The sequence below is a fragment of the Sphaerodactylus townsendi genome, linkage group LG04 (assembly GCF_021028975.2).
Source record: "Sphaerodactylus townsendi isolate TG3544 linkage group LG04, MPM_Stown_v2.3, whole genome shotgun sequence".
Classification (NCBI taxonomy): domain Eukaryota; kingdom Metazoa; phylum Chordata; class Lepidosauria; order Squamata; family Sphaerodactylidae; genus Sphaerodactylus; species Sphaerodactylus townsendi.
In genome coordinates, this window is record NC_059428.1 from 30,381,722 (window position 1) to 30,403,176 (window position 21,455).

General features: G+C 43.0%; 1 protein-coding gene across 5 annotated transcripts in view; it reads right to left on the reverse strand.

The window, feature by feature from the left end:
* ATP8A2 (ATPase phospholipid transporting 8A2) overlaps nucleotides 1-21,455 on the reverse strand; it is a 432,694-nt gene that overhangs the window by 306,627 nt on the left and 104,612 nt on the right. For all 5 annotated transcript variants that reach the window (XM_048492830.1, XM_048492831.1, XM_048492829.1 and 2 more), the window contains 9 exons: nucleotides 20,806-20,894; nucleotides 19,730-19,774; nucleotides 18,173-18,248; nucleotides 15,346-15,451; nucleotides 13,683-13,765; nucleotides 12,171-12,220; nucleotides 8,172-8,241; nucleotides 5,663-5,747; nucleotides 1,673-1,812 (listed from right to left, as the gene is read on the reverse strand). In XM_048492830.1, the coding sequence (XP_048348787.1) occupies nucleotides 1,673-1,812; nucleotides 5,663-5,747; nucleotides 8,172-8,241; nucleotides 12,171-12,220; nucleotides 13,683-13,765; nucleotides 15,346-15,451; nucleotides 18,173-18,248; nucleotides 19,730-19,774; nucleotides 20,806-20,894 (744 nt within the window). The remainder of the gene's footprint in view (nucleotides 1-1,672; nucleotides 1,813-5,662; nucleotides 5,748-8,171; nucleotides 8,242-12,170; nucleotides 12,221-13,682; nucleotides 13,766-15,345; nucleotides 15,452-18,172; nucleotides 18,249-19,729; nucleotides 19,775-20,805; nucleotides 20,895-21,455) is intronic.

The window sequence follows — 21,455 nt, forward strand, 5'->3', positions numbered from 1 at the left end:
AAAACAGAGATGTCACAGCATCGTGTCATTAAATATACTTCCTTCTCTCAAAATGTAAATAAGAACTAGATACAAATAATTCAAAATAAAGCTATCACTTGACTTAATCACTTTGAACACAGAAAAGATAAATGAAGCAATCATTTATCAATCTATGCACTTCTCATATAAACCTGCAGACCTAAAAAAAATAATGTGGTTTAAATTGTATGTACACCTATTTAGGAAGACACTCAAATGTTTACTTGGGTACACTTTCCAGACAACCCCAGATTAATAGGCATGTGGTATTTTAAAACGCTTGCTTTTGGAAGCAGTTTTAACAGTGGTGTTTTCCGCACGGTCCAAATATCTCAGGATGGGGCAGTGACTTATCCTGATTTGTGCAAGATTTTCGCACGGTTCCAAGTCCTAATTCGGGGCTGCCCTGAAGCATTTCCCTTATTCCAGGATTTTCAAAAATCACCAAATTGGCGGTTCTTTTCAAATATCCCGCGCTGATCCCACTGCTGGTTTGTTTTTCCTGCCTTGCCACCTGCTCTCCCTGCCCCTGCACCCGCCTCTCTGGTCTCCCCTTCTGATGTCATGGTCCTCTCCCCGTGCAATGGCGTCTTGATATAAATACCCACAGTATATATTCTTCAGGATACACTGACTGTTTCTTTGCTTTTGCAACTTTGCCTGCCCACAATCTTGGGCCCCTTCTGCACATGCAAAATAATGCGTTTTCAAACCACTTTCACAACTGTTTGCAAGTGGATTTTGCCATTCCGCACAGCTTCAAAGAGCATTGAAAGCAGTTTGAAAGTGCATTATTCTGCATGTGCGGAATGAGCCTTGGTGAGTTGCAGGGCTCACTTGTCATCCAGGGTCTCACCACCGCCGCCGCCGCCTCCTCTGCTGCCCCCATTCCACTCCACCTTGGTGAAAAGCGAGGTAGGCATCACCCCCCTGGAGGGGCAGGACAGGGCCTTCCCTCCTCTTCTCCCTTCTGTGCTTAGATCAGTGGTGGCAGCGGGGGGGGAGAGAGCCAAGCCACAAAGGAAAAAGCTGAGGCGGATGGCCAGGTGGCAAAAGCAGTGAAGGGAGCAACCAGCGGGGACCCCGCCGACAGTTGTAAATAAAAATAAACTGGGCTCATGCAAAAGAAACTGGAGGACTTCATCCTGGTTTTAACTCAATTTCTGGACAGCCATGTGAAGGGAGAAACCAGGAGAACATCGACTCAGTATGTATGATCCCGGGCCTATCCCGGTGTAATTATGTTGTGCAGAAAACGCCAGTAGTGGCTTTATTTCTCTACCAGCAACAACCTTGCAAACCTTGCTGCAGACACTCTGAGTAGACAATAATCTGATTGACTGATATACTGAAATGCTGTGTTTTTTCTATCACACGATAAATCGTTAATTATGAAATTACTGGACTTTTAAAGGAACGTAGAAACCATTTTTTAAAGCACACTATTTCACAGTTCTGAATTTAACAAGTGACATTGCTTCCAGCCGAACAAAGTCCTCTGTGCAGGGCTTATGATGGAACAGCATACTGTCTCTAAGCTGATTACTGCATCTGGTTAAAGCCATGCTTAATGCCAACTGAAACAACAGTGAATGCAAATGGATAAGACTTCAGCTATTAGCTACAGAAAAAACCTTCTGTCATTCGCTACCTTTTCAATGATCTCATAGCACTCCTCCAACTTTTGAGACCTGTCCTTCAAGATGGTGCTGGCTTCATTGTAAATGTTCAGCCAATCCTGGTAAGAGCTTTCTGATAAGTCTGCATAGGCAATGCACAAAGTCCTCAAACCTAAAAAAGAAAAGGAGGCGCCTTATCACATAGCATGCTTCTCAGTCATTATGGAGAAAAAGGTATGTAATGTACGGTTGGGGTGAAATGTACACTGAATCACACACTTCGGCCCTTTCTGCACAGCAAATCTAAAGCGGGCTGCAGGTGGGATAAATGAACCCGTCCTCGCCCCAGGCCATTTGCATGGCTGGCTGTCCTGTGGGCAGCAAACGCATCAGCTGGGGCGCATGCCTTCGCACAGAGGCGCGGGTTTGTTTTTTAATTTACCTTCCACCAATGTGTAGCTTCACAAGCAGGCATGAATGAACCCCCACAGCCATAATATGCCCCTTTGTGTACTGCATGGTTCCACAGATGTGAGCTGGGATATATTTTTTAAAAGGAAAGTGCGCCCAACGAAACTGCCTCCTGTGCGGCTGTTCACTCAGCTGCGAGGCGCGTTAAAACAAAAGAGTCGCACATACTGCAAGACTTGAAAAAAAACCAGGTTGGGGGGCTGGGAAATACGAAGCAGACTTGCATTAGGAGCCGGATCTGTGCGGAGTTTCCCCCACCCCACCTGGGTTTTATCCCGTCCTTAACCTGTGTTTATTGGCCTGTGCGGAAAAAGCCTTCAAAGGGTTTTGCGCGCCAACCTCTCAATAAAATGACGAAAAATACATGTGACACTCACATGTATTTTTCGTCATTTTATTGAGAGGTTGGCGCGCAAAACCCTTTGAAGGTTCTAAGAGAAAATCCTCACTGGAAAACACATGGATCCCAGTAGGTCAGATCCCGACAAAACATCCACATTTGCAAAAGGGGAGAGTTTCTGGCAATTTTCCCCTCCTGAAGCAGCTCTACAATTCCCCACCTGCTGCTCCTGGCGATTTCCCCCATCCTCCAAGAACACCATGAAGAAGGCATGGAAATTTTGGACAGGATCAAGCCCAATGTCTTAAGTGCAATCATAAGAGGTCATGGAAGATGGTGCTGAATGCAAGACAATCCCATTAAAAAGCACTTATACACAAAAGGATATTATGTAACTGCAACCTTTCTTGATGGCACATGTGGGGAACCCCCCCCCCCATCATTTATGCCAGAGTACTGCTTGATCATCAGTTGTCCATCTTGCCTTTATCACCCAGTGGCAAATCAGTTGCCATGGAAGGCCAACAAAGAAGGCACAAAGACCAAGACCTTTCCCTGACGCTGCCTCCCAGCATTGGTCCTCAGAGGTTTATTGGCTTTGAATGTAGAGGTTCCCTTTAGCCACCAGGGCTACAGCCCACTGACATATCTAGCCTCCATGAATTTGCCTAATCCTCTTTTAAGGCTAACTAAAATACTCTAAAAAGGGCTTTTATGCCTCAGTAAGCACCAATTCAATCCTTGAGTTTTACTCTAATAATCTCATTGACTTCAGTAGTCTTAGAAGGGTACAACTCTTCCTTGGAATGGAATGTAGGTGTCAGATAATAATCACAGGTTATATCTTTACTAGTTGAAATATCTAAGTAACTTCAGTCAGAATAGGATGCCAGCTGCAGTTCAATTGACAACGTATACAGGTCTCTACAGAATTTTATGAGTCTTTGCTTAGTACCCTCCCATATCCATTTTACTGAAGGTAAAGCCAGAAAAACGTTCTCGGTTGTATTTTTTTGTCATGATCCTAGTTAAACTAGCATGACGAACCACTGTGCAAAACAGGCATGCAAATAATGATGGAACAGAACGAAGTAAATCTGCTAACTCTTTTTCTGCAAGAGTGTATCTATGCCTCAAATTTGGAGACACGAGTTGTGCCATTTTGTGTGGTCTACAATATTACAATAACCCAAGTCTTGTCATTTTAACAATCCAAGAATAACCCCAATGCTTTGACAAAGCTTTCTGATTTTGAGGGGGGGAAAAGACTTAACTGTAATATATTTGAGATTAAATTGTAAGTCACAGAACCATGACATGAAGTAAGGGAAAAGCTCCACATTATTGTCCAACTGGAAATAGAATAATACTTGGTATTTCTGTCTAACGGGACACATGTAATTCACACTGATGTTGACATGGTCTCACCATGCACAGTGATCTGAAAGACAAGTCCATGTGGAATATGAACTGCAATATTTTATTGGGCCACTGACAGAATTCAACATATATAAAAGTAATGATTTCTCTTCTGGCACAAGTCAACCAGGAAAGGAGAGAGCAGGCCATATAAAACATACTTTATTACTGAGGATGTGGGAGTTCCCAGAACAAAAAGTGTGTGTGGGGGGGGGGGGGGGGTTGAATGTTTCAGTTCTGGGAAGGCATAAGGGTCTTACTCCAATTTGCTCCCCAAAAGGGTTGCTAATAAAGAGAGCATAGTCCATTCCCCAAGTTGTTGTACTTTAGTATTAAATATCACTGAAATAAGAGATTGGTATATATGATTTCATAAAAAAATCATAGGAGATCTAACTTAAGGGAAGCCAATGGGAGGTAATGCAATCTTTTCTTCCTTGGTTTTTCCCCCTTAAGCTTTTATAATTTAGCTACTATATATTTCATTTGCTGCTCAATTCCCTTTGTTTTATTCCTCATATGCCATATATCCATTTTTTGACACACACACCCCCAATCTAGGTCAACAAGTGTCTCAACACCAGTCAAGAGCTACGAGGATCAGACATGCCACAAACTGGCTTTGCTCTTCTGTCAGTGATTAGACCCATTCCTTCTTTTGCACAGCAAAGTGTTGCTGTTGGCTTAAGCAGAAGGTTTGGGGTGCTGCAAAGCCGCACTTCAGGATGGGTTTTGTTTTAAATGAGACTCAAATTATAACACTAAGAGCACTGAAAATTATATCAGATCCATTGTTTTCTTTGGCGTACTGTATATACACAATTCCTCCATTCCACCATTGTTCTGTCAATGGCTATACTCTTTCTCACCGACTGATGACAGAAGATTTGTGAATTAATCCACCATTTCCCGGTCCTTTGTTCTAGAATGCTCCACTTGGGTTTTAGCTTACCTAGTTCTGTCCCCAATGCACTAGGATCCAAGCACAACATTCTAGAACAAAAAAGAGCCAGAAAATGGTGGATGAATTCACAAATCTCCTGTCATCCTTCAATGAGAAGAGTATAGTAGCTCTTGTGACTAAAGGGAGATTCACATAGTCAAGAGACAGAAAACCTCTGAGTTTTCTGTGTGGGAAGGCAGCATTAGGAACAGGCCTTGGCCTCTGTGCCCTCTTTGTTAAGCATCCAGTGCCAATGGTCAATGGTTGTGTGCAACAGCTTAGATGGATGACTAGACTGATCCAGCAGGGCTCTTCCATGTCTGTTTCAACCAGTTTTTCATATGTTTGGAAATTCTGCAACAACTCCCAAAATTTGTTATGCCCAAGGCAAAAGTAAATACAGCAGACAATAATCCCTCAGTCATGCCCATTTCAATACTCTGACAGAAGCACAGGTCTTCAGTCTTAAATAGAATAGAATAGAATAGAATAGAATAGAATAGAATAGAATAGAATCTTTATTGGCCAAGTGTGATTGGACACACAAGGAATTTGTCTCCGGTGCATATGCTCTCAGTGTACATAAAAGAAAATACATTTGTCAAGAATCATAAGGTACAGCACTTAATGATTGTCATATAGGTCTAGTAAGCAATCAGGAAACAATCAATAGTAATAAAAACATAGAATGTAAAATCATAAAATAAAATGAAATGTCAGCACAGGCTATAGTCATACAGTCATAATTGGGAGGAGATGGGTAATAGGAATGATGAAAAAAAACGGCACTTTGTTCTGTTTTTCTATAGAAAGAGTCTGAAGTCAACACTATTAAAGGATTTTGCCTACCTTCAGTGGCAAAATATTCAAGATGGCACAGTGTTGGCTCCATGTACTGGGAATCTTTGGAAAGTCTCTCAAAAATGACATTATCCTGCCAATGAGAAAGGAAATACACAAGTAGCATGTACACAGGCTCTTTATATAACAAACTCTTTATATAATATATTGTTGAAGGCTTTCATGGCCAGAATCAATTGGTTGTTGTGGGTTTTCTGGGTTGTATGGCCATGGTCTGGTAGTTTTTGCTCCTAATGTTTCACCAGCATTTATGGCTAGGTGCAAAAACTACCAAACCACAATGTTATTATATACTAGTTCTTGATATCCATTGGTATTTTGCTATGTATATGTCATGATTGTTGTTATTTTGTTGGTACTGTTACATTAAAAGTTGTGACTTGTTATTTTGCTGACTTTATTGCCCATGTCTATGAGTTTTTTCTTGTATATTGTGATGCTTATCGATGTTGGCTAGTATTGATATTGCTGATATTGATATTGTTATTTATACTATGTTGTGCGCCGTCCTGAACCCTTCAGGGGAGGGCAGGATATAAATTGAATAAACTAAACTAAACTAAACAACCACATAGCCCAGAAAACCCACAAAGGCAAATTTCTTTATAATAGCTATTGATTGAATTAAGGCATTTCTATCCTGGCTTTCCAAGAAATGTATGGCAGATATTTATTACTAGCGGGGCCCAGCCACGCGTTGCTGTGGCTTATTGTGGTGAAATGGAAAAGGAACAGTAGCAGCAAATCAATTGCAGCGGCCAGAAGTACGTGCTCATGCAAACACGCAGCCTGATACTGTGCGATGTCATTGATGTGTGTGCCCGCATTCTTGGGGGGGGGGATGGAAAGGCACCCCTCCCACACATCTAGGCTGACTGGTCATGATCCTTTACCTGGGAGTAAGATTGGTTGGTGGCAATGGGTGTCGCTTCTGAGGAAACCCTCTGAGGGGTGCAACGCAGCCATTCAAAGTATGTCACAGTTGCTGTACCGAGCTTACTCCTGAGTAATGCGTGCCTGGTTTTCTTAACTGTAACCGCAGTATTCAGGGAATCTAGAGTGCCTGGCCCCTCCCTCCCGTCCCTTGCATGTCGCCCCTCACTCTCTTCCCTCCCTCACTTCTCTTCCCTTGCATGCCCCCCTCCTCCTTCTTCCCTTCCCTTTCCTTCCGCTAGGGTGGGTGGGTCATATCAAGATGCTGGGCCCCCTGCCTCCCCTCCCTTGCATGCCACCCCTCACTCTCTCCCCTCTCTCACTTCTCTTCCCTTGCATGCCTCCCCCTCTGTCTCTTTCCTCTCCCTCCCTCTCTTCCCTTGCATGCCACCCCTCACTCTCCCTCCCTTCCCTCTCCCTGGTGTGTATGTGCGTGTATGTGTTTCACTTCCACTCAAGTTGCTGCCTATGTACTGTTTTCACTGCTCATATTTGGCCATCTGAGCGAACATTCTAAGCAGCACGAACATTCTAAGGGTGACAGTTACACACAGGCAGCTGCATGTCCTTCACCAGGGAGCGCCAGGAAAAAGGTGTTTTACCTGGGCCAGGTGTGAAATTTCAGGTATGTGAACATCTAAAAACACTCTCGCCTGGCTGACTATAGTGGCTGGGAATTTTCAGAGGAATTGGCCCAGCAGTTACTGAGGTATACTGTCATCAACAAAAACACTGTTAGCTTTTTATATATATAGATATACAAGAACAGTAGCAGAAAAGTCACAAAACCACACTCAGAGATGGGCATTCAGTAAACAACTACTCTCTCCCACACAGAGATCAATTGAGACTTATCCCTAAGGAGACGACTGGTATCAAGCCCCTGCTCCCCAGCATCACCCAGGGTGCCCCTCCCCAGGGTGAGGAGACCTTCCTCAGGCATCAGAGAGTGTGTCTGGATACAGCTGCACTTCTGCGGCCCTTTCCCAAGGCTAACAGATCTTGAGTTGGGCTGTAGCTACATGGCACCATTTTCCCCAGTCATCCAAGCCCTTACGTTTTTTATTCCCTTCTCCCAGTCTGGGCTCTACCTCCTTTGGAGCCCAAACAGCTTCTGGCCCAGGGCAGGGCTCCTCCCTGCAAGCTGCTTGGCCCTGCAGGGTCATTCTGCCACCGCCTGCCGCCCTATACACCCCTGGAGTTGGGTAAGTTCTTCTCTTGGGTCTTCTCCCAGGCCTTCTGGGCCCTCTCCTGGTTGGGGCGGGAGTCCGAGCACACAGTCCCCGGATAACTGGCATTGTCAAAACCAACAGCAGTGGCTCCTGATCACATAACTTCAATCCCGAAAGCAGGACTCTGCCTGCACTCGTACTTGCCAGAGTGTAAGTCCCATTAAGGTTTAGGATTGTGTTTTAGTGATACTGCCATTCAGCTGAGCCCTGGAATTTCTGAGCCCTAATGGGAGCACCGTTACACAGAATAACAATTTACCAAACATAAAATATCAGGACTAGGACAGAAACCATGGAGGCAATTGCCACTTTAACAGGACTGAGATACTTACAGCTCCTTTGCAGTATAGACGCAGCTGCCCTGCTGGAGTCCGAACAATGACAGACATTCTCTTTCTATTGCTGCGAAGAAGAAAATGTTTTCACTGTAACTTTTTTTTATTATCCTAAGACATAACTGGCTAAGTTTTAGAACGTGGGGACAACTCACTGCTAGCCAATCCGTGTGCAGGAAGGCTTTACTGGCAACCTCTGCAATCCCCTCACCTGAGAATCACTGTCCCCATCCCATGAGGTGGTGGGAAAGACAGCACGATCCTGCATTCAGGAAGAAGCTAGCTCTGTCCCTCATGCAGGATCGCCCTCCCCACCCCACTTTTCAAAGCCTTGGGAAGCAAGGTGGGTGGGGGAGAAGAGGGCACGATCCACCAACAGCGGTCTAGAGCCCATTGTATTGTTTACCACAATGGCTGTACTGCTAGTTATGAATAACTAGCAAGATGCCTATCAATGGGTGGAAACATGTGTCAAGTATCTATGATGCTTGTTGCTCACATTCATCCTAACTCTTTTGTTCAGTGGCAGCGTGAGCCGTCTCGGTGGTAAGGTGTGCAAAGATGAGAGGGTAAACGTATTGTCTGACTGATCACTTTTTGTGGGCAGAGTTATGGTTGCCAACCTCCAGATGGAGCCTGGAGATCTTCTGCTATTTTACAATTGGTTTCCAGGTGACAAAGATCAATTCCCCTGGAGTAAATGGCTGCTTTGGTGTGTGGGTTCTCTGGCACTGTACCCTGCTGAGGTCCTTCCCAGGAAGTTCCCCTCTCAGAGCTGATAACTCTCGGCAGAATTCACAAAACAGCTCACAACATTTAAAGATTAAAGATTAAAACCATCAAATGAATGAACTTATATAAGAAGAGTTGTGGCTACCAGCAGAGCTTTTAAACAGGATCTGTGCCTGCAGCTTATCAGCGCACCATTCCCCTTTTAAGTCAGAACAAAGAAGAGGGTTTTGTTTGTTTGTTTCGCTGTCTTAGGAGATAAAACCCAGGAACCCCATGAGTAGTGCTTGGAAGCAGTGGGGCATTGTGTAGAACTCCCCTAGCAAAGCAACAGCTCGCTGTGTTTTATCTAGAGAAAAATCCCTGCGTGGACGAAGCCCTGATCAGATTTCAGGCTGTTCTCCTCCCGTCCAAGCTGGCAAAGGACCAGAAGGCGGACGAGCTTTTTAGTAAGAAAATCATGGATGTGTAGGACATTGAGATTAAAGGAATATCCAGAACGGCATGATTAATGTTTCTTATATGCCACACTGGTAGTACAAGAGTCACATCTTAGTTTCATGGCTGATACCCAAATGAGTGATCTAGGAAGCCCAAAGTAAGGGGGAAACGTGAGCATGTGTGCATACATGCACACAATCTGAGCTCTGAGTACACTTGCCTGGGCAAAAACCAATTGAATCATGAGGCTGCATGTACAGGGTGGGATCAAGGAGAGATAGCCATTGCACAAGACTGTAATTGGCCCAAATAAATTATAACTGAACTTGTGTATTATGTGCACACATACACCATGAGCATGTGAATGACAGAACATGTGAAATCCTCAACTCATCACAATTGCTGGAAAACAATGTCACTGACATTTTTGTACTTCACAAATGGGGAAAAAATCTTGATAGAACATATAAAGAGAGAAGGAGAAAGAAAGGGAGTAAAACAGGAGGCTAACCATGAGACTAAAACCAAATGTAAGACCCAATGGGAAAGAGAAACACCTACAATACTGAGCCTTTGACCCAATGAGGAAGAATGAGCAGTTTACAGGACTCTAAAGACACATAAATATGAGTAATGGGGAAAACTGCAGAGTCAGGAAGAGGATCTTTATCAGGCCCACAGAACTGTTTCCCATAGGATGGGGTTTGTGATCACCCACATCAATTTAAAATTAAATTGGGAAATATACACTCCAATATATGGAGGTGTATGATTGCAAAATGGCAGGGACTCCAAATTCCTAACAATTCCTAATCATGTCTGCTTGGAGGTCTGCCTTACTGAGCTTAATAGGACTGATTGCATTGGGTGTATACCTTCAGATAATAACTTTAAGAGGCCTTCTATCTAATTTTACAAGGAGCCGCGTGGCGCAGTGGTTAAGTGCTTGCACTGCCACTCACATGGTCAGGAGTTCGAGCCCCCTGTGGCTCATCGTCAACTCAGCCATCCATCCATTCCTTGGTCAGTAAATGGGTACCTAGCACAGGAGTCTGCAACCTGCGGCTCTCCAGATGTTCATGGACTACAATTCCCATCAGCGGCTCTCCAGATGTTCATGGACTACAATTTCCCACCATGCTGGCAGGGGCTGATGTGAATTGTAGTCCATGAACATCTGGAGAGGCGCAGGTTGCAGACTCTTGACCTAGCACATAGCTAGTGGGTAAAGAATAGCCAGGGAAAGCAATGGCAAACTACCCCACAAAAGTGGCTTGCCTATAAAATCACTGCTCGCAGTGGTACCCCAGGGTTGGATATGACTGAAGGGGAAACTTTACCTTTTTTAAGGTGAGGGAGAATAGATCATTTTATGGCTGAAACAAATAATACTGAAAGTACTAAAAGAAATGTCCCTATAAAGGTTGCTGTGAAAACACCAAGAATACGTACAAGGAGAACTTATGAGTGGAAGCAATTATGCCACAAATGTGTGTTAGGTCCTTTGAGAAACTGAAACTGCTCTTCCTAATCTTGTGTACATAAATTAACTGTCCTTCATGATTTTTAAATGAAAGGATTCCTTCTCTCGTTCTTTATTAGATTAAAAATTCTTTATTAGATTAGCTAACAAAGAAAAATAGTGTTTTGAGCATCCATCAAACTCTAGAAAACTAGTGGTAAATTAGAAAAAAATTCAGCAATTTACAATTTACTTAACTTACACACATATATGTGTGCCTCATTAGGGAGTGAACTGTCACAAAACCCAGATAAAAATTTAGTCGAATTGAGAGAGATGGAGGGAGAGAGAATATAAATAACATAGAATGTAATTATGTGATTATGAGTTAGTGGTCCTACTTTATACATAATTATACTGTCACAACACAGGAAGGAAAGGAATGTTAAGACTTACAACCTTTCATTTCTATACTGAACAGGAAGGATGGACCTTCATAGACTAATAGTCATTTTACAGATTTAACTGCACACTAAAAACAACTTTAGCATACACATAATGTAATTTCTGAAGCCGTAATTTTTTCCTTCCTCTGTGCTTCCTTAACATTCCTAGGTAAAGTTTCCCCTTCAGTCGTGTTTGACCCTGGGGTACCACTGCAAGCAGTGATTTCATAGGCAAGCCATTTTTGTGGGGTAGCGTGCCATTGCTTTCCCCGGCTCTTCTATACCCCCTAGCTATGTGCTAGGTACTCATTTACCAATCAAGGAATGGATGGATGGCTGAGTTGACCATAAGCCAGCTGCCAGGATATTTGACCCACAGGGGGCTCGAACTCCTGACCGTGTGAGTGGCAGTGCAAGCACTTAACCACTATGCAACGCAGCTCCTTAACATTTCCTACACAGATACAAAAGGCAAATACAGTCTTTGTCTTGTTGCAACTCTCAAGAATTAGTGAATAATCACTTTTACTAGGAAACAGCAGTGAGATTAGCCCAAAACTAAATTCACATAATTTGTTTCTCTTTGAAGTTTCTGTGTGAAAATGGATTTTTTTTTAATTTTAGTAAAGGGAATATCTGTGACCTCCCTGCCAATATCAAAGTAAAGCAGAAATAGGTAAATAGATAAACTGGTTCTTAGTGGAAGGCTTTATCACTTGGAAAAAGAGGTTTTCTGGAACACAACAAATAGACAATTCAGCCTTCTTACCCAATTTAATTCTGAAGGGGCTCAAACCTAATGAAAATAAACTATGGATATAATAGGAAGCCACAGAATACTTCTAGAAAATAGTTGCGGGGTGTTTTTTTCATATTTATCTTCTGTTAGGTACTGAAACAGTTTCAAGAGGAAATTACCTCGAAAATTCCAACACATTAAGGATCTCAAATGTCTCCTCTTCACCCAGCTGCAAAACATGAGATGGAAAATAGAACTTTTTGAGAAAAAAAAGAACAATGAACACATGCACTGAAATATGTGCAATTGGCTCCCTCTGCTGTGTAAAACAGTGTACTTATCAGACCTTCTGTTATCCATGTATTCCATGACAATCTTCAAGCGTTCCCCACTGCAGAGGCAAAGTCTCTGGAGCTTCATTACAAAAAGCTTCCACAGAGTTCCCATTCAAATTGCAGGGGCGGCTCTTCTGCTCAGAAGGCGCTCACTTCAGTTCCATGGCTTAACAGTGTGATCCCAAATAGTGTTACACCCTTCTAAGGCCATAGTCTTCCCTTGTCTCTGAAGAGTGTAACTCTGATAAGGGTTGTAGCCATAAACCTCCCAACCACTGCCTTGATGAAGCTGACATGTAATTTATGTCAATTACATGTAATTATGCAAATCATATTTTAGTCTCCAAGCTCACAGTAGATGCTTTGTGTTTGCAAAGCCCCAATAGCCTGGCTTAGCCTGGGCTAAACAGTGACGGAGAGCTCAGCAGAGTCAGCCATGGTCTTTACTTGGATGGGGGACTACCAAGGAAGCCTGAGACTTCAATGCAGAGGAAGGCAAACTACCTCTGCTTGTGTCTTGCCTAGGTGGGATCACCGTGAGTCTGCAGTAACTCTGTGCATGGACTACAATTCACATCAGCGCCTGCCAATTGGCCATGGTGGTAGGGGCTGATGGGAATTGTAGTCCATGCACATCTGGAGAGCCGCAGGTTGCAGACTCTGGAGATCTGTTGGAATCGAAGGTATGGCTTACTACCATTAGGTACTGTCTGAAAATACACTACAATTCTGATCCCACTAGCCTTAGTTTATCAAATGCTGTCAGAATCCAAGATTTCAAATTGGCTTCCTGCTATCAAGAAAAAAATTAGATCTCTTAGAATACCCATTGACTCACTTTTTAATCTTTCAGCATCTGAGGCCTTCCATAAAATAAAATGCAGATTCTCGGAGATCGAAGCACAAAATCTTAATAGTACAGCCAATAAGGCTTGCTCCCCTCTGAGACTGGGGATTCCATTTAATGCAGGCCATCCCGCTACATGTTTTTACCACCTCCAAAACTCCAAAACTTGGGGAGGGGCCTACACCCTGTGGGGAGGACAGAAGCAACTGGAAGGCTCTGTGCTGGGGCCTTTGCTTTTATAAGCTTGGGGGTGGTTGCCTGGAATGTTTCATATGCTAATAAAGGTTACTGTTGGTCCATCTGTCTGAGTCTGCTGTAAGATGACAGCAGGTTTTTCCTCTTCTTGCACTGTACTTGCAAATGTCCTGGCTATCAGACAGTTCTCCACCCCAGCCACACACTAATCACATTCCTTGCTCCATTTTCCTCTTTGTGACTCTGCTTCTCCCTTTGAGTCTTCTCCTCCCAGAATGCACTGCTTTGTCCTAACCCTTCACACATATTCTTACCGCATCAATGATAACTGAATCTGGAGTCCTTCCAGTGAAGGCATAGCCAAGTCTTTTCGCTCCCTTGACTAAGGCTCCTTCATCTGCCAATAAAAAGATCAGAAACAGTATGAATTTCTTTGAAAAGATCATTTCACTTTGTGCTTAGGAGACACAGGACTTCCTTCCTTGTTCTGCTCCTTCAGTCACATATGCCTTTGTTAAGTACAACTCAGTGACTATTTTGTGCTTCTTGAGTCTGTTTTACAACACAACGCCGACCGCTTTATGTCCTGGATAGCACTAACTTATAAAGCTGTTCTTATATTAGTCAGACCATTGATCTGTCAAACTCAGTAATGTCTGCTTTGACTGGAAGTGCTCCATTGGGCCTCAGGTAGAGACCTTTCACATCACCTGTTACTAGTTTTCACTGGTTGAAGATGCCAGCAATTGAACCAGAGACTTCTGCATGGAAAACAGAGGTTCTATAGCTGAGCTACAGCCCCGCTCCAGGACCACTGAGGTAACTATAACGCACATCTGTTACATGTTAAGATTGCAGTATATGTTGCATCCATGGTTTCCAAAGTATGTTCCACAAAACTGGGGTGTTCCTTGGAAGTTTATCCTTAAATGCAGATGGCTGTGATGCGCCTGCCCAGGGTGAGCACTTTGCTAGTCAGGCAGATATTAGGGATTGACCTAATTAAGGCCCTTGTTTGTTTTTTTGTACCATTCAAAAATTCAGGATTTCCCCCAAGAGCTGAAGGAGAAAGCGGGCAAAGGAAACACACTGATGGGCACCTTGCTATCTAGAAGCACCACATTGGGGGTCACTGAACTTTGCTAATCTCTTCAACGAGGCAGGAGGAGATCCACTGTTTCTCAGTCACACGTAACCCATTTATAAGTTAGTGCTAACCAAGACATAAAGCTGTTTTGCACTATTCGACAGAAGTGTAGACAATGGCACAAATCAAAAACACTGGCCAGCCCAAATACTGTGTCTGATATACTAAACCAGCTTGCATTTGTCTTCTAAATGGACAAGGAAAAGGGAAACAGTCATAAGGAGCCTCTACCATCTTCAAACTCTGTCCTGGATGGCCGAGGGGAGCCAGATCATACCTGATCTCAAAAACTGAGCAGGATTGGCCCTGGTCAGTATTTGGATGGGAGACCGCCCAGGACATCCAGAATTGCTATGCAGAGACAGGCAATGGCAAACTCCCTCTGCTCATCTCATGCCTTGAAAACCCTACAGGTTTTCATGAGTCAGTTGTACCTTGATTGCACTTTCCACCAACCTTGAACAGTGACCAAGGCACAACTCTGCTCTACATGAACTAGCAAAAATAGTGCACAAGAAGAGCATTTTTTAAGGAAAGAAAATGCCCTTTTTGTGGGACTCACAGCTGAAGTGCCCTCTGAGGGCTTCCTCAGGTGGAAAAGAACATTTCCTTAATTTGTTGAGATAATACACTTGTTTCTTTGGCTCATTCTGCACATGCAGAATAATGCACTTTCAAACTGCTTTCAGTGCTTTTTGAAGCTGTGCGGAATAGCAAAATCCACTTTCAAACAGTTGTGAAAGTGGTTTGAAAACGCATTATTTTGCATGTGCAGATGGGGCCTATGTAATGGTTCTCTAGCCCCACAAAAGAAGAAGTCAAGGACCAACCTGGAGAGGAAGCCTGGTAGATTATTTTGTTTCCATCTCTTTCAGGAACAACGGTGTGACACACAGCCAAGAGCCTGAGGAATTCTCGGATGTGAGTAGCTGTGGGCTACAAACCAAGACTCAAGTTAATCCAAAGAGTCACACCAGAGAGAGCTTCTAAATTTCTTACCATTACAAGGAAAAGGGACATGATTACTGATGTTCTCAACTGCTCCGTAGTCACTGAACCTTTCCTGTCAAATATACAGGCCTTTAACTATATTGGAGCACCCCTCTCTGAATTCCAAGCTTTCTTTTAAAAAAATTAAGTCTCTAGCCTTTTTCATTGCCAAAATATAAGAGTAAATGTACATGCCATTTTTATCCAGATTGCCCAGGAAGAAGTGTGGGAGTAGAAGCTGAAAGAAGGCTTGAACAGTTAATTGCTTAAGAAATTCATTCTTCTCTGTCCTATCCTTTTTTCATCCTTTGCTTCTTTCTTGTTTGTTTCTCTCCTCTTTAATATCAACAGTGAGGCGATCACAGGCCATTCAGAAGTACAACCTTACTGGACCAGACCAATGGTCCAATCTTATTTCTTGGCCAGCCACTAGGAGCTCTTATTGTTCGTACAACAACTTTTATCATCTGTGCGACTACACACCCTCACCTCAGGCTTTGTTAGCTGAGAACAATTCCGCCGTCCTTAGCATTGGAGAGCTAGAGGGGAACCCCATAATTTCACTGTATGAAATCAATTATTCAGTCTGCTTTTGTCCTTCCATGTCCACTGTATACAATAGATTCCACCCACCCAGTTCCAGAGTAACAATGAGCACTGCCTTAGCATATCAGCTCTTCCATACAACCATTGTTCTCTCTTTGACAAATAGTGTCAACAGCGGTGCTGAATTTATTCCGTTGCTTAGTGCCAATGGCAAATGTTAAGAACATTACTTCAGAGATAACAGTCAGTGCCCTGATATTTATGGATGGTACAGGCTGTCTTATTTCCCACTGTCTAATTCAAGTTGGGAAAAGCTTTTTAAACCTGCATTGTGTCTATCAGATTTGGGATAACATTTTGCTGCCCCAACACCAAATCTCAGGGTATCCTGCCCCACAATTCAGCCAAACACCAGTGTTAGCCTTGGACTCTGTTGCTGAACAGGGCAAATTGTTTGGCCACTGAGTGAAACAGGATGCAGATCTGGATGATGCAACAGTCTAATCCAACAGGTTTTTCTTACATTCTCATGTTCTAACTGAGCATGTGAATTATCCCCATTTCAGGATTGCAGCCAATTTTCCCAGGCACATAACATTTTTTGATTGTCTCAATGGGAACGTGCAGAAGATCTAACCTACAATAGGGGCCAATATACGCTCCCATGAACACACAGAGAAATTGCATATACCACTTTCCTCTCTAAGCAGGGAAAAAGCAAATCATAAATTGCAATACCGTCGACTCCTTCCAGACGGAACCAATGGTTCCTTCAGATAGACTTTGTGTGCTGCGTTCCATGTCATTTCATTGCCTGATGTTAAATCTTTAGGGACCCTGAGCATGGCTTTCTCGATAGTGGCACAGCAACTGAATAATCAGGTGCCCAGGAAGGCCCACCAGATGGATTCATGGTTAGAATCCTAGCAGAGAGTGCAAACCTTTCTGTTTTTTTCTGGCACTTTAAATTGGATGGGTGAAATGTAATGTGTTGCTTTTTTTAATGCTTTGCTGGCTTTTTAATTGCTATGAATAGGCTTTCACTTTAGAGCGTAAACGTCACCTCAGGTGCAAATGAATACACTTACTAAAGAAATAAATATTAATCAAGTGACTTGGATTTAGTATTCACTGCCAAGATGCCCAAGGAGCATTTATTTTGTTTTTAATGTCCCTTTCCTGTTTCAGCTATATCCATCTCTTTGTCGTTGCTTTTTCCAAAATCCTTCATATAATATCTCACTTTCAAAAGCCATACAATGTCGGATACACTAAATATGAATGCATTTACATGGAAGGAAGACCCACTGATCTCAATAGTGACTTTTAATTCCAGCCATAGTCCCTTTACACGACTTCCTAGTTTGCAGGTTCCAATTTTCTCTTAAGGTCATGTGATTCTTAATTTCCAGCAGATGGACCACATGACTCACATAGGTGCCCAAACAACTGAACAGATGTTGTACATGATGATCCTACTTGCCATGGGCGGAGAGCCAGAAGAAAGTAGAAGTAGAAGAAAACAGAGGTTGCCAGTAATCATGCTGGCTATGTTTCAATGCATTCAGGATTGCAGCTTTCATTGTCTCAAAAGGAAGATATGCATCCCACACGTAGTGACCCCCACCAAGCTCACGCCCTCAAGTTACCAAAAAGCTCACTGGATGACCTTGGGCCTATCATTCTATTTCAGCCAAACTCACAGGATTGATATTGAAAAGGGAAATGAAGAGGTGGGGAGCCTTGTACTACACCAAGAGTTCTTAGGCGAAGGGCAGGGTATAGAACTGTGTTGCTGTGTGAGGAACAACCAAGAGCCATTCCTGAAAAGGTGTCATTTGTGAAAACTGGTATCTCCATGTGAGGGCTGTATACATGTTTTGCCTTTTTTCCAGTTGCCATAACAGCATCTCAGCACTGACATGGAGCCACAGGTTACAACAAATGGCATCTTCCCAAGCACAGAGCTTGGCCACAATTCCCATGTGCTCCTGAATTGTTCTCATCAGGGGCAGCCCTAAACGTGAACCAGCACAGTGGCTTACTCTAATGTTCAACCCAAAGAGAAAGGTTATTTAGCAGGTGATGGCAAAACCATTCATAACAGAAGAGTAGACTTACATGATCAGTCTCAATATTTTGCAACAGTCTTGGGTCATCGAATTCGCAAGATTCGCTGGTGGAAGGAGGCAGTTGGCTAAGAACGCAATAAAAAGCATTATAATTACTTTAAAACATGTTTTTCAATTAATAATACACACAGACCTCAAATATTACACAATAATTGCTCAAACTGAATTGGTTCATTGCAGCTCATAGTTCCTACTCCAACTGGAATTCCAGGCTCTCAGGCATAGAAGGCTTTTCCTAAGTCCTCGTCCTTGTAACCAAAAATGTCAGAGGCAGAGTCTAGGTCCTCCAGATGTTCTATTCAACTTTGACTCTGTCCCAGCAAGGCTCTTCAAGAAATATTTTCCCTGTCTTTTGATAGGGATGCAGTTCAGAATAAGAGAAGACAAAAAATTTGCTCCAATACACACTGACATGTATCCAGCCACGCAGTTCTGAAGACTTAATGCCACTTAAGCCTTTTGGGAAAGGAAGAACGATTTTCCTTAATTCTGCCCTGCTACTGCAGACCTTCACTTTGTCCTTGATGCTGATCTCAACAACATTTTTGAGGCGGGGGGGGGAGGGTTCAGTGGAAAGCAGTGGGAGAGGGAAAGGGTGGTTATGGCCACTAACCTGGATAGCTTTAAAAAGGGCTTGGACAGATTTATGGAGGAGAAGTCGATCTATGGCTACCAATCTTGATCCTCCTTGATCTCAGATTGCAAATGCCTTAGCAGACCAGGTGCTCAGGAGCAGCAGCAGCAGAAGGCCACTGCTTTCACGTCCTGCATGTGAGCTCCCAAAGGCACCTGGTGGGCCACTGCGAGTAGCAGAATGCTGGACTAGATGGAATCTGGTCTGATCCAGCAGGCTAGTTCTTATGTTCTTAAAGGGTGAAAATCTCTCTGCAAAGTCTGTAAATGGTTGGATATATTTCCCTCTGCGCAGATATGACTTGGGAGAGTATTTGGAAATTTCAGATGACTTACAACACAGCACCCAAATTGCTAACAACATCTCATTAGAATTAGCATATTTCTCATTCTCAAGCCGAGAGCAGGCTGTTTGCCCTTTTCTCAGGATCCATGTGTCCTAGAATAATATAGTTGGAAGGGGCCATGAGGGTCATCTAGTCCAACCCCCTGCTCAATGCAGGATCAGTATTGGGATCATACTGTCAAGGTCATGTGCAGTCTAAGGAAAAGGCTAACAGGAGCCCCCTACACACAGGACACCCCCCCCCACACACACACAACACCATGATTCCATAAATCATAGAAAGGCAGGATAAATTGGTTTCCAATAAATATAGTTCCTTTAGCTCAGCTGCAGATGTGGAGTGAAATATCTTTTTTTTTTGGCACTCTTTCTTCCGGCTATATATCCTACACTTGCACAGCTGCTGTCAAAAATAATAATTGTGCCAGAATGAACCATTCCAGGAGGGTAAAGACACTTGCCCAGGACAATTCAGGGTTGTCACATGGCCAGTTACTATTCAGGTTTGTAATAAGAGAAGGAACCCACTAAACAATTTCAAATTATCATCAGTGATCGTTTACTAACCTGAAGTCTTCTGATGAAAACTCCCTTGCCAGTTCTGGAAAGTGACTAAAAAAAAAAAGGAATAAGCACATCTGATTAAACATCTAACCAAAAAACAAACAAACCCAGCACATACTAGAAGTTGTAAAGCTTCACTTGACTCTATAGGGGCTTCTGAACTAGTGGCAGAATAGAAAGAGGAGGCCAAGTGAATCTAGGACCAGAAACCTCCAGTCTGAAATGCAACCATCCAAAGAACCAAAACCCTGCACTTGCAAGAACTTCCCGGGAACAGAGATAGAAGTATCCAACATGATCCATCCAAGAACATTACAAAACAAAGCTAAGAAGGCTGGGCTATCTACGGAGCTCTTCCTTGATTCCTCCCTATTGCTAAAATATGGTTCATTGGGACATGAGTGTTCCAGAACTGCCACAATCCCTCCTCTTTCCCATTAAGCAGCCCTATATCTCCACTGATAATGCTGAGAACTACTGGCTACATTAATGTCAGAGGCATTTCCATTATCTGCCCTTACTCTATCCTCCATTAAGGTTCATCAGGCAAGGCTTCCATGTTTAGCCAGTGACCTCTGACAGCTGATTCATGATCTGTCACTCAAAATATAGAAGCCCTTACTATAAGTATTTCTGTTACCAAACTTACTAAAAACAGAACTGCCCACCACAAGCACAAATAGTGGTTTCAAATGGGAAATAACTCAGATTTTACAATTTAGAAAACCTTAGAACATACAGGCTGCTCTGAATACAACAGAAGTTTATGGAGTACAGAAAGAAGTTTCCTCTTGTTTCTTAGTCCAGCTTGACTTATGACCACAAGACTAGATTCTCCCCATCAGAATCCAGAGAGAAGTATTTTAGCTGTCAAATTCCACTATCATTAACATTTGGGTTGCTTGCAAAATGCTGAAGCTGTGAAAAATACATCTTTACAGTCTCAGCTAGGGGGGGGAGTATTTCCCACCCTCAAAATTTAACAGCGTAGACTATGTATTATGTAAAATGGAAGAATCTGCCACTCTAATAACATTAGGTCAGTAAGCTACTACACAGTTTACAGAAATGATACATACCCATATGTAACTCCAGCTATACTGCATTTCTTAAAGTTCATGATATTGCATGTTAAGGTACCTGTTTTATCTGAAAACAAGTATTTTACCTAGAACACAAATGAAATACAGTGAAATATAATACGTGAGTATTAATCAAGGAGATCACAGGAAAGAAAAACAGTCACAAATAGCCAGAAATGAACAGAATTTTTTTGAAACACTTAAAGGAGCAGCACTGGCGTAAGAGGTTAAGAGCTCGTATATCTAATCTGGAGGAACCGGGTTTGATTCCCAGCTCTGCTGCCTGAGCTGTGGAGGCTTATCTGGGGAATTCAGATTAGCCTGTACACTCCCACACACGCCAGCTGGGTGACCTTGGGCTAGTCACAGCTTCTCCAAGCTCTCTCAGCCCCACCTACCTCACAGGGTGTTTGTTGTGAGGGGGGAAGGGCAAGGAGACTGTAAGCCCCTTTGAGTCTCCGCCAGGAGAGAAAGGGGGGGATATAAATCCAAACTCTTCTTCTTCTCTTCTAAAGTAATGTTAAGTAAGTTTTTTAAAGAGTAACTCAGCACAGCTGAAGTACCAGCCATTTATATTTGACTTAAATCTCTACAGTTTAGATCAAGATTATTTAATATTGACTGGACTGTGACCTTGAACTGTTATT